The 13,972-nt window shown below is 34.3% G+C and overlaps 1 protein-coding gene across 1 annotated transcript in view; it reads right to left on the bottom strand.

Moving 5' to 3' along the window:
* The window catches only part of SYCP2 (synaptonemal complex protein 2), a 74,007-nt gene that overhangs the window by 41,790 nt on the left and 18,245 nt on the right, over positions 1 to 13,972 (bottom strand). The window contains exons 11-14 of the mRNA XM_027976988.3: positions 13,916 to 13,968; positions 12,503 to 12,548; positions 11,842 to 11,937; positions 7,747 to 7,807 (exon numbers count right to left, since the gene is read on the bottom strand). Of these exons, the coding sequence (XP_027832789.3) occupies positions 7,747 to 7,807; positions 11,842 to 11,937; positions 12,503 to 12,548; positions 13,916 to 13,968 (256 nt within the window). The remainder of the gene's footprint in view (positions 1 to 7,746; positions 7,808 to 11,841; positions 11,938 to 12,502; positions 12,549 to 13,915; positions 13,969 to 13,972) is intronic.

Here is a 13,972-nt window from a genome sequence, read left to right as displayed (position 1 = left end):
TTTAATTGGAGGTTAATTACTTTATAATATTGTATTGGTTTTCAAGTAGACTTTTTAAGATACAGTGATGAACGTACCATAAAAAAATATGATGTTAAAACTGAAGAAGACATTATGTTAAGTGAAATAAGCCAGTCACAAAAAGACATACTGTATGATTCCACTTAAAATAGTCAATTTCATAAAAACAAAAAGTAGAATGGTGGTTACAGGGACTGAAATGGGAAAGGAGAACTGTTTAATGGCTATAGAGTTTCAACTGCTCAAGATAAGAAGAGTTCTGAAGATGTGTTTCACAATAATGTGAATGTACTTAACACTACTGAACTATACACTTACAAATGCTTAAGATGGTAAATTATATGTTGTGTGATTTTTACCACAATTAAAAAAATAAGAGAAATTGGCTGAGGATGTATATGGAAACTTTCTAAACTAGTTTGGAAAGTTTTTTGTAATCTAAAACTATTCTAAAACTAAGAATTTATATTTAAAAAAGACCTAAATCAAACTTTCAGAGATGAAAACTATAATGCTTTTTTATAAACATTATATAGAGTAGGATTAGACAGCTAGACACTGCAGAAAAATATTAATTAGCACAATAAAACACCACGAATTTTTCCTAAATGGAAAAGAGAGTGGAAATAAAAGCCTAGGGTTTGGAGGGAGAACCCAAACTATCAGTGAGCTGAGGGAGAACTTCATGTAGTTTAGTCTGTGTGTAGTTAGAACCTTCAAAAGAGAAGAGAAAAAAGAGCAGAAAAAAATAATGTGAAGAGCAATGGATAAAAACTTCAGAAGCAAGAAAAGCTCAATGAACTCAGAGAATGAACAATGTGAAGAAAATTACACTAAAACACTATAATCAGATGTTTATAACTACTAATAAAGAGAAAATCTTAGAAGCAGCCAGGGGAAAAAAGACTTTTAACAAAAATGAACAAACATGAGAACGACAGACCTCTCATCAGAAACAACGCAAGCCAAGAAACAGGAGAATAACATCTTTAAAGTAAACTGAAACAAAAACAATAGGCAGTCTAGAATTCTGTACAAGTATCAAAAATACTTCTCAGGACTTTCCTGGTGGCCCAGTGGTTAAGAATCCACCTGCAACTTCACAGGCGAACTCTATCAAACATTTAGAGAAGAGCTAACATCTATCCTGCTCAAACTGTCTGAAAAACTTTCAGAGGGAGGAAAGAAACTCCCAAATTCATTCTGTAAAGCTACCATCACCCTGATACCAAAACCAGATAAAGTTATCACAAAAAATGCAAATTATAGGCCAATATCACTGATCAACACAGATGCAAAAATCCTCAAATTTCTACCAAACAGAATTCAACAACACATTAAATCCAATACCCTGTGATCAAGTGGAGTTGATCCCAGGGATACAAGGATTCTTCAATAAACAAATCAATTAATGTGATATACCATATTAATAAATGGAAAGATAAAAATCATTATGATCATCTCAATAGAAGCATAGAAAGCTTCTGAGACCCATTTGTGATTTAAAAAAACCAACTCTCCAGAAAATCAGCATAGAAGGAACCTACCTCAATATAATAAAGGCCATTTACAACCCATAGCAAACATTATTCTCAATGGTGAAAAACCGAAAGCATTTCCTCTAAGATCAGGAACAAGACAAGGGTGCCCAGTCTCACCACTATTATTCAATATAGCTTTGGAAGTCCCAGCCACAGCAATCAGAGAAGAAAAATAAATAGAAGGAATCTAGATTGGAAAAGAAGTAGAAGTCTGTTTATAGATGACATACTATACAAAGAAAACCTTAAAAACGCCACCAAAAATTACTAGAGCTAATCAATGAGTTTAGTAAAGTTGCAAGATATAAAATAAATACATAGAAATCCCTTGCATCCCTATACACTAACAGTGAAAATCAGAGACAGAAATTAAGGAAACAGACCCATTCACCATTGCAACAAATAATAAAATACCTAGGAATAAACCTACTTAAAGAGACAAAAGGCCTGTATACAGAAAACTATAAGACACCAATGAAAGAAATCAAAGACAACACAGATGGAGAGATATACTATGTCCTTGGATTGGAAGAATCAATACTGTCAAAATGAATATACTATCCAAAGCAATCTACAGATTTAGTGCAATCCCTATCAAATTGCCTATGGCATTTTTCACAGAACTAAAACAAAAAAATCCACAATTTGTAGTGAAATATAAAAGACCCCAAAGAGACAGAGTTAGATTAATCAAAATCAACCTCCCTGACTTCAGACTATACTATAAAGATACAGTCATCAAGACAATATGGTATTGGCACAAAAACAGAAATACAGACAAATGGAACAAGACAAAGCCCTGAAGTAAACTCATACACATATGGGCACCTCATTTTGACAAAGGAAGCAAGAATATACAATGGAGAAAGACAGTTTCTTCAATAAGTGGTGATGGGAAAACTGGACAGTTACATGTAAAAGAATGAAATTAGAACACTTTCTAGCATCATTGTTCTTGTTGTTTAGTTGCTAAGTCATGTCTGACCCTCTAGCGATTCCACGGGGGACTGCAGCCTACCAGGCTCCTCTGTCCATGGGATTTCACAAGTAAAATGGATCAAAGACTTAAATGCAGATCCAGAAACTATTAAACTTTTAGAGGAAAACACAGGCAGTACATTCACTGACATAAATCACAGCAAGTTTCTCTGACAGCCCTCCTAGACTAATGGAAATAAAGCCAAAAATAAACAAATGGGACCTAATAAAATTTGAAAAGCTTTTGCACAGCAAAGGAAACTATAAACAAAATGAAAAGACAACTCTCATACGGAGATAATAATTGCAAAAGCAGCAACTGACGAAGGATTAATCTCCAAAATATATAAGCAGCACATACAGCTCAATATCAGAAAAGCAAACAACCCAATCTAACAATGGGCAGAAGACTTAAACAGATATTTCTCCAAAGAATACATAGAGACAACCAATAAACACAGGAAAAGATGTTCAATATTGCTCCTTATTAGAGAAATGCAAATCAAAACTACAATGAGATTATCACCTCACACCAGTCAGGATGGCCATCACCAAAATTTTATAAACAATAAATGCTGGACTGTTGGTGGTGGGAATGTAAACTGATATAGCCATTACAGAGAACATTATGAGGAGTCCTTAAATAACTAGAAATAAATCTACCATGAAAAAGTGAAAGTGTTAGTTGCTCACCCACGTCCACCTCTTTTCAACCCCACAGACTATAGCCTGCTAGGCTGCCTTGTCCACGGAATTCTCCAGGTAAGAATACTGGAGTGGGTAGTCATTCCCTTCTCCAGGGGATCTTCTTGACTTAGGGATCGAACCCAGGTCTCCAGCACTGCAGGCAGATTCTTTACCATTTGAGCCACCTGGGAAGCCTATATGATCCAGCAATCCCACTCCTGGGCTTATACTCTCAGAAAAATCAGAATTCTGAGACACATGTACCTCAATGTTTACTGCAGCAAGGACATGGAAGCAACCTAGATGTCCATTGACAGATGATGGATAAAGAAGCTGTGGTTACATATATATAATGGAATATTACTCAGTTATATAAAGGAATGAATTTGAGTCAGTTATAGTGAGGTGAATGAACCTAGAGTCTGTTATACAGAGTGAAGTCAGAGAGAGTCAAATATAGATTGTATATTAATATATACCTATGGAATCTAGAATAAAAGGTACTGATGAACCTATCTTTATGGAAGGAATGGAGACAAAGATGGAGAGAATGGACTTATGGACACAGCAGGGGAAGGTGAGAGTAGGATGAACTGAGAAAGTACCATTGACATATATACACTATTATGTGTAAAATAGTTAGTGGGAAGTTGCTATATAACACAGGGAGCCCAGCCTCGCGCTCTGTGATTACCTAGAGGGGTAGGATTGGGGGGAGGGGAGGGAGGGTCAAAAATGAGGAAATATATGTAATTATGACTGATTCATGTTGTTTTATTTGGTAGAAACCAACACAACACTGTAATTATCCTTCAATTAAAAAAAATCTTAGAAAACAAAAAAGGACTTGCCTTTCAAACGGACATAGGTTTGATTCCTGGTCTGGGAAGATTCCACATGCTATTGGGCAACTAAGCCTGTGTGCTGCAACTACTGAAGCCCTCATGGTCTAGAGCCCCTGTTATGCAAGAGAAGAAGCCACCGCAATGAGAAGCCCGTACACTGCAACTAGAGAAAGCCTGTATGCAGCAATGAAGACCCAGTGCAGCCAAAAATAATTTAAAAATTAATTACAAATAAAAGTTTAACCATGATAAATTGTAAAAATAAAATAAAAAATACTTTTTCAAAATATAAACAACAATTTTCTGACATTAAAAAAAGCTTATTTGCAGTACAAGAAATATTAGAGAAGTCACTCAGGCAGAAGGAAAATAATACCAGACAGAAATCTGCATATATTATAAATGAAAGCTGAACACTGGAAATGGTAAATATAATGCACTATTTAAACTATTTTAAAAATCTCAGGATTGGGAACTCATGTACACCCGTGGCTGATTCATGTCAATGTATGGCAAAACCAATACAGTATTGTAAAGCAAAATAAAGTAAAAAAAAAAAAAGTTAGTTAGTTGCACAAAGAAAAATATTATTATACCATATTATGAGGTCTTTGACACATTCAAAAGCAAAAAGATTTTTAGTCCTATTGACAGTAGTGGCACAAAGGCCAGGGAAGCAAAAACAGAAGTTGACTGTTTTTATAAGAACCTACCAGGTTCCTAGGGGGTATAATATTACTTGAACATACACACTATTAAGTTAAATATGTATAAAATAAACCCTAGATCAGCCATTTAAAAAGTGAATATAAAGCCAAAAAAAGAAATACAATGGAACCCCTGAAAATGAAGTAACACAAATGAAGGGAAAAAAAAGAAACATGGCAGATAGGATGGTAGGTACATAGAAAGAACAAAAGCTAGATAATAAATTTAAAGCAGATCAACAGTCACATTAAAAACCACAAAAGGCAGAAACTGTCAAATTACATTTAAAAGAACAATGCCCAGTATATGACACCTATAAGAAACCCTGTTTAAATATACAGGACATAAATTACTTAAAGATAAAGATATGCCATACTATAATTAGCCAACAGAAACTTGGAGAGGGTATATTAGTATTACATAAAGTAGATGACAGAGCACAGAATATTACCACAAAAAAAATAGTCATTTCATAATGATAAATTTATGAAAAGATGCTACCACTCAATGTTTATAAAACTAATAACAGAAATTCAAAATACCTGAGGTAAAAAATAACAGAACCAAATGAATAGAAAAAAAATCACAACCATAGTGGTGACTTCAACACCTCTCTCTCAATAATTGATAGAACAGGTAGGTAGACAATGAGGGAGGGTGTATGACTTGAACAACAGATTAACCCCCACCCCTCCACCCAAGAACAACAGAAAACACATTCCTCTCAAGTGCATTCAGACCATTTACTAAGACAGACCATATCTGGGTCATAACCTAATAGTCAACATATTGGAAAGGGTTTTCAAATCACACAAAGTATATTCTGATAACAATGAAATCACGTTAGAAATCAGTAACATATTCCTGAAATCTCAAGTATACAGAAACTAAATAAAGTGCTTTTAAATAATCTGTGGGTCAAGGAAGAAACCAAAAGAGAAATTTAAAAACAATCACATGAATGAAAATGGAAGCACAACATACTGCAATTTGTAGGATGCTGCTAAGGACATACTTAGAAGAATTTAAAGCACTAAAAGGCTGTTATTAGAAAAGAAAAAATGGTCTCAGATCAACGACTTCAGCTTCACTCCAAGACACTAAAAACAGGAAAGCAAATTAAACAAAGCAAGCAGAAGAGAAGAAATAATAGATGTAAGAGCAGAGATCAATTAAACTGAAGATCAAAACACAAAAGTGAGAAAAATCAATGAAACCAAAGGCTAGTTATTTGAGAACATCAAAAAAATTGATATACCTCTCATAAGACTGATTAGGAAAAAAGATAAACGACAACTTATCAGTATAAGCAGTGATGGGGGACCATCACACAGAATCTACGGACAGTAAAATGATAAAAAGGGACCATTATAAACCATTTTATGCCAAAAAAATTGACAACATGGATGAAAACGATTTGAAAGACAGAAATACCAAAGTTTACTGAAGAAAAAAAATAGGTAACCTGAAAAACCCTTTATGTATTAAATAAATTGTAGTTAAGAGCCTTCACCAAAGAAAAGTTAAAGACAAGTCCAGATTGCTTCATTGGTAAATACTACCAAGTACTTAAGAAACAATACCAATTCTTCACATACTCTTAGGGGAAACTGAAGACTACACTTGCAAATTCATCCTATGAAGTTGAACAATACCCTGATTTTGAAACTTAAAACTACAGACCTTCTAGGACATGAAATACCAAATTTCTAACTAAATGTGGCAAATGAATTCCAAAGTATCTAAAAGAATAACTACACCACAAAAGTGTAACTACTATTACAATGTTACTTTTCCTGATACCAAACTACAAACCCAGTCACAATTCTAGCAAGTTTTCTGTAGCAATCGATAGGCCAATTTTAGAATTTACATGGAAATTCAAAAGGTCTAGAATTACCAAAACTGTCGTCAAAAAAACCCCACAATATTAGAAGACTTACACACTACTGACTTTAAGACTCACTACAAATCTATAGTAGCTGAAACAATGTGGTACTGGCATAGGGAACAGATCAATGGAATGAACTACAACAGTAAGACCTACACTTAAATCAGTCATTTGATGTTCAACAACGGAACCAAGAAATCCAGTGAGGAAAGGAAAATCTTTTCATGCATTAGTCCTGGAATAACTCTATATCCATATGGACCTAAACCCCTGTATCAAATCATAACTGAATATTAATGAGATGGATCAGAATTCTAAACATAAAACGTAAAACCATAAAGTTCTTATAGAAAAACAGAAGGAAATCTATGTCACTTGGTAGTAGGCAAAAACTTCTTAGGTCACACAAAGCAATAACCATGTAACAAAAAATACTGATCATGTGGCCTTCAAATTTAACAACTTCTGCTCATTAAGAGAGACCACTGAGAAAATGAATAAGAAAGATAGACAGGGAGAGATTATTCATACAGCTTATGTTTGTCAAAGGGTTCCTATCCAAGATACACAAGAACTCAAAAACCTAATAATAAAAAGATAGTCCAGTAAAGAAATGTAGTCTAGTAAAGAAGTGCACAAAATATTTAAACAGATAATTCACAAAGAAAATATATGAATGGCCATTAAGCACATGAAAAAGTGCTCAACTTTCTTAAAAGTGGTTTTAGGAAAATACAAATAAGAACTATCGTGAGATAGCACTACATGCCTACTGAAATAAATAATGTCTTGATATCTGAATTTGCAGTGGTGCCAGTCTGCCAAGGTAAATGATTTCTGTTCAGTACATATTGAGAAGAAAGTGACTGATCATAGGTTTTAGATTAGATAGGGAAGGAAATAAATACAAGATATTGGGGGTAACACAGGGTCAGGGAATTTGATGATAGTGAACCATCACATTTATGAATGTGAACATATGAAAATGTTGATCTGCTTTCATCAGTCTACTGAGTTTTTCCATAGAATATGCAACTTCTACTTCAACAGAAATGATAGAAAACAAGTTTAATACCTTCAATGCTGTATATCTGCACTTTTTCTTCAGGCACAGTGACTGCTTCCCACTGATGATCCTTAAATTTAAAAACACATTTTGATCATAAATAATTTAATCTTGCTTTAAAGCTCCTTTAAACACTATCTTCAAGTTATACAAATAATAAAGGTTTTTTTTTTTTTTTACTATCACTAAGTAACTGGTTGATATATCACATTTCTTGTTCCATCAATTGACTACATAATATATTATACTTGTCACATTTAATCTATTTGCTCATTCTTAAAAGTGATAGTATTGGTTACTTTAATGGTTTTCTATTTTTAATAAAAAAAGAATGGCTATCCATTCATATTAGACTATAACCTTTTTAAAAAAATATTACTAAATCCTGTCATTTCTTCCTTTGAAATGTTTTGTGAAATCATATTCATCCCCCAATTCCCACTCATTAATTGACTGTTCTTAGATTCAAACATTGAATGCATGTTAATAATAACCTAAAATGTTTTCCCCTTCCAAGTATTTTCACTGAAAATTTGTATAAATGAATAAATAATGTGAATTCACACAGAAAAGTTATAGCAAAAATTGGAACCATTCCAAAAAGATGATATCCTAAAACCTTCCAGTAATCTTATGATGAAAATAGATCCAATTCATTTGCTATTTAAGGACTATTAAAATTCCACTAAATCCTCAGTCTCTTCACTAACTCCCTCCACTTAATTGCCTTAATTGAAACCAGTGTATATTCTGAGAACCAGTACCATTTAACTACAGCATTCTCCAGTCAAGGTGCTAATTCTCCCAGACCTTAAAACCTCAGGGTCAGGAGGAAAAGGTTGGTATCCTCCTTTTTCCTTTGAGCATCTTCCTATTTCTCTGTGTATCAGTCAGTCAGTCAGTTCAGTCGCTCAGTCGTGTCCAACTCTTTGTGACCCCATGAATCGCAGCACACCAGGCCTCCCTGTCCATCACCAACTCCCGGAGTTCACTCAGACTCATGTCCATCGAGTCAGTGATGTCATCCAGCCATCTCATCCTCTGTCGTCCCCTTCTCCTCCTGTCCCCAATCCCTCCCAGAATCAGAGTCTTTTCCAATGAGTCAACTCTCTGCATGAGGCAGATGATAATGAGTAGGTGTTATCTCTGTGTATAACACCTAACACCTACTCATTATCATCTGCTAACTTTAAAGTGACTCTTCCTCATATACATAGGTACTTGGTTCAAAGCTTTCCTTTCGGAAAAAAAAAAAGTCTACATCATATAAATTTTCAAAAAGATAAAAAAAAAATAGAAATCATTATAATGAGTACAAAACAGGCCCTTAACCAGGTTCAACAGTTTACCAATATATCGTGCCCACCAATTTCATCTTCACCCCCTACTTTCCCTCCATTATGCTCTCTTCTTCTTGATCTCAACTTTTTTATTCGTTAGTCTAGCCATCAGTTTTAAAACACTCATCCTTAAAATAAAGTACCTAACAAAAACCCCTCCCTTGAATCTACATCTCACTTTAGCTTCTGCTGTGTTTTCTTCTTGTCTTTACTTCCTCTACAAATATTTCAACTTTCCAGGAATGCCTAAATCCTATGGCTTAAACAAAATGGCTCTTTCTTGGATGACCAGTTTTTATTTTATTTAACTGTGTTTTGACAGAGTTGATCATTTCCTCTCATAAAACACCCTTCCTCTGCCTTCTGTAACATGATACCCTTTTAATTTGATCTTTTCTGGCAGACTTGCCAAGTATCCTTCAGGCTAGTCTCTTCTGCCTATCCTGTATCCATCTGCCTATCCACATATCCATCTGCCTATCCATGTATCCATCTGCCTATCCATGTATATACATTTCTTACGTTTTGTCATCTAGACACTCACAGAATCCCATGATTTTATCTTCTGTACACAGAGAGCTTCTGAATTTCCACTTACAGCTCAGTTCTCCCATCTGAACTTCAGACCAATATATTCAACTGTCTACAAGTTATCTTCAGCTGAATGCCCCACAAGCACCTCCAAATCAAAATATTCAAAGCTGAATCATCTTTCCCCTACAAAACTGATCCTCCTAAAACAGCATCCCCATTCATTCAGTTACCAAAGTTTTATTAATCCTTCCTCTTTTTACTACAAATTACCAAATCTGCTCAATTCTACCTCAAGTTTTTCTGAAACCCATCAATTTCCATCCATCCCCACCATCACTTTCCAAAACTGTGCCACCATGATTCCTCTCACCTGGATTACTGCATAAGTCTAACTGCTTCTGGTCTTGTCCCTTTTAAATCTCTTCTCCCCAGCCAGGAGAATCTTTAACATGAATGTGATACTCAACGCCTAGTATATATCTGGCACATAGTAAGTTCTTATTAAATGTTTATTGAACTGATGTTGTCTCCTACTTATAATCTTTTTTTGGCTCTACACTGCCTGCCTTCTTTATAATCTCCTTTGAATTCTATCACTAACACAGAGCATTTTTCAGTTGAGTGTTGTATTTACTCATTCTTAAATATGAGCCCTTGAACGGCTATAAATGAGAGAAGATGGATCCCTGATTCAATAAATCTTACATTCTATGGGGGGGTGGGTAGACAAAAAACAACAGATAAAAGGATTTTAAGTAGCAATAACTACTACAAAAGAAAAAAGAGGACAATGTGATATAATATGGCTGGATAGCTACTTCAGACTATCTAAGTGGGATGCAAAGATCCTGAGGTTCCTAGGCAGCAAGTATAAAGACCTGAAGAGAGCATTATCTAGAGGAAAAGAAAAAAATGAATGGGGATTGAACACAGCAAGCATGGAGAAGAGTCTGAGATGCGAGGGCCCAGGTCATAACGGCCCTCGAATACCATGTTAAAGAGACACAGGGAGGGTTTTAAGTGGCCACAATAGGGGAGAAGCTTTGAGGACAGTGAGAGAGAACACGGGGAGAATGCACTGCTGCCACAGAAATCCAGAGAGGAAAGGAGAGTCTAAATGTATCTGCGGGAAGAACTTTCTCCCAGCCTCTCTAAATCAGTGTCTGGATCACATGAGGCATTTAGTATTTATAAACGCATTTTATACTATCCCTATCATGTATAATACTAAAATTACTTATTTTCTTCCCTGAATTATCCATTAGACCAAGCGAGTGAAGTCAGGAACCACTCCAATCCTATTCTATCCTCTTTGAAAATGAAAGTCTACTTCCTAAAGAAAATCCAGTTAAAAATACTCCTATGAAGCCTGCAAATATAAATACACTAATGAAAACTGTCAGTGCCTCTGAGAAGTAATGCTAGGTTTTGGAACTCATTATTAAGCATTTTAAGAGAGTACTCTAAAAAGAAATAAAGATATGTGGAATTCCTAAGAGGCATCTGGTTAATGTTTGTCTATAAAAAGTTTACCTGGACAAAAAGCATCATTATTACCAGCAATCACAATCAGATCAGTAAACTGGAAACCAAACTCTTACTCAGATCTCTGCTCTACAGCTTGAGCTAGAAGTACACCAATGCAGCAAATAGAAGTGGTGGCTATTTGGAAACAATGGGTCAAAAATTTTCCTCAGGTTAAAAAGGGGTCAACAGAAAACACACCACCTGGTTGGAAAGTTTAAGCATAGCTACAATTTAGCACAAAAAAGAACTAAAATTCACCTCTAAATACGACCATAAAAATCAATTCTTCAATATTTTCAAATAGAAGATGCTATGAAAGAATAAAATAAGACCATTTGTCATTGTTTGTTAATGCTATTTTTAACTGTTTCTGTACTTGAGTAACTGTTGTCTTTCCTAGATTCAACTCACTTTGTTCATCTGAATGTTAAATCTGATCATTAACGTGTAATTTCTGAAAGGCTTATATTTAAAAACTAGTATTAAATTTTAGCTTTTTTCTGTTACTATAAAACATCAGAAATAATTTTTATTTCTAATTAGCTTGATAGGTTACCATGCTCATCAAAATTATTACAGCTAACATTGAAATCTATTAAAAGCAAGAAAATAAATATACAAAGAAATCTATATTTTTAAACTGAATTATTATATACATACATATACACACAACTCAAAATGATACAGAGGGAATAACACTTACATCATTGTCTCCAGCAATGTAGAATGATAGAGTCTGGCTCCCAAGATTAAAATCTATCCAAAACTCTTCAAGTTTTTCATCTGATGGTATTTGCAGCTAATAAAATAAACATATAAAACTGGAGCCTACTATGCTTTTAAAAGTGACAAAAGAAAATTATGACATGCTATAATTATGCTATATATAAATATAAAATTATGACATATTCATGGTTGAGTTTTTTTCAAAAAAAGAAAAAAGTACAGCTGGAAGGTATAGAAAGATACAGAGAAGGGAAGTATAGCACTTAAATCAATTTAGAAACAAACAAAAAAAAAGCTGCTTATTATTTTACACAGAAATTAGCCAGCTCCAGAAAATCACAAATACTCAACTACAAATAAAGGTTGAAGAAAATTTCACATTTGAATATATTCACGAATAATAAACAATAATGGGCTTGAAAAAGGAAACGTAAGATAATTTGAAGTACAGCTTTATATTTTACTTATCCTTGGCTACATGTCATTTCATAAAATATCACTTAGATCTAGAATATCAGACCAGCTGTTATTTGTGATCTAATTATAACATTCTTGTCAATTTATAACCTACAATTCAGTTGACCGCTACATCAAAAATCACCTAATAACTAAAAAAAGTATTAAATTTTAAAATTTACCTCATATTTATCAAGAAATGCTGACAAACAAGGAAACGTAAAGACCCTGAAAGAAAAGTAGTTTGAGTTAAAAAAAATTAATAAGCTTCCACAGCATAATTTTGACTTGCCATACAAATCACACCTAGGATCAAAAGGAAATCAGGTGGTAGTGACAATTTAAATAAAATCATTATTTCTTTCTTTATTACTCTTTAAAGTGAGAATTTAGTGGAAACGTGTTTCTGAAAGAAAGCATATTATTTTGAGGCTACTACTTAACCTACCATTTTGACTGAGGTTAACTGTACCAAATTACTTTTCATGTTATAATTGACTATGAGCAGAGATTCCCAATATAGCTTATGGTAATGAAATGGAAGTTCCTACAGGATTAGATAGGAAGAGTAGAAGTGAATAATACTGCTAATAAAAATGGCAGAATTCACTGAATACTTTCTTGGTCAATTACTATTGTAAGGACTTACATAGCTATCTCATTTAATCTTCACAACAAACATGGGATAGATATTATTGTGGGCTTCCTTGATGGCTCAGATGGTAAAGAATCTGCCTGCAATGCAGGAGATGTGGGTTTTATCCCTGGGTTGGGAAGATATTATTAGTATTCTTATTTTATAGCTATGGAAATAGAGGAAAGTGAGGTTAACTTGTCCAACATTAGAACAGGAAGAGGGGAACCTATTATTCAAATTCAAATAGTATGACTCCTTGCACATAACCTTCACCAAATTGATTCATCCAATGTGTCCTGAGCATTTATATGGTGCCAGGCACTGCACAACAAAAATACTTCCTATGTCATTGTCAAAAGTGATGAAAATTTGTATTACCTAGACCATTCTTGAGATTTAATAACCTCAGAAAGAACATCCTTACAGTGTTAATTACAAAAGAAAATGATTTATATTTGCTATACATTTTTATTGCAGTATATGGATAGAGGTAGCTCAAGTAATATTTAGACTTTTATTATTCCTTAAACACCAAATTTATGATGCATATGCAATTCTGAAATACAGTAACCAATCTTCAGTTCAGTTCAGTTGCTCAGTCGTGTCCGATTCTTTGTGACCCCATGAATCACAGCACGCCAGGCCTCCCTGTCCATCACCAACTCCCAGAGTTCACTCAGAGTCACGTCCATTGAGTCAGTGATGCCATCCAGCCATCTCATCCTCTTTCTTCCCCTTCTCCTCCTGCCCCCAATCCCTCCCAGCATCAGAGTCTTTTCCAATGAGTCAAGTCTTCCCATGAGGTGGCCTAATTCACGTTAATTAAAAATGTATTTTTCCTCCAAAAAGTACAAAGTAAAATAAGACCAGTGGAGGATTATATCAGACTAACATTGTGTGCTCCCCTCTTGAGCTCTATTTTTTATCACTAAATGGTTGTATTTTGCATTAAATTTACCTTCTCTTGTCTCCAAGCATGCCATTTACGAGGTTGAGAAATATCCTGCAATCCTAA

The sequence above is a fragment of the Ovis aries genome, chromosome 13 (assembly GCF_016772045.2).
Source record: "Ovis aries strain OAR_USU_Benz2616 breed Rambouillet chromosome 13, ARS-UI_Ramb_v3.0, whole genome shotgun sequence".
Classification (NCBI taxonomy): domain Eukaryota; kingdom Metazoa; phylum Chordata; class Mammalia; order Artiodactyla; family Bovidae; genus Ovis; species Ovis aries.
Note: the sequence above shows the minus strand (reverse complement) of the source record. Positions and strands in the feature narration are given on the sequence as shown.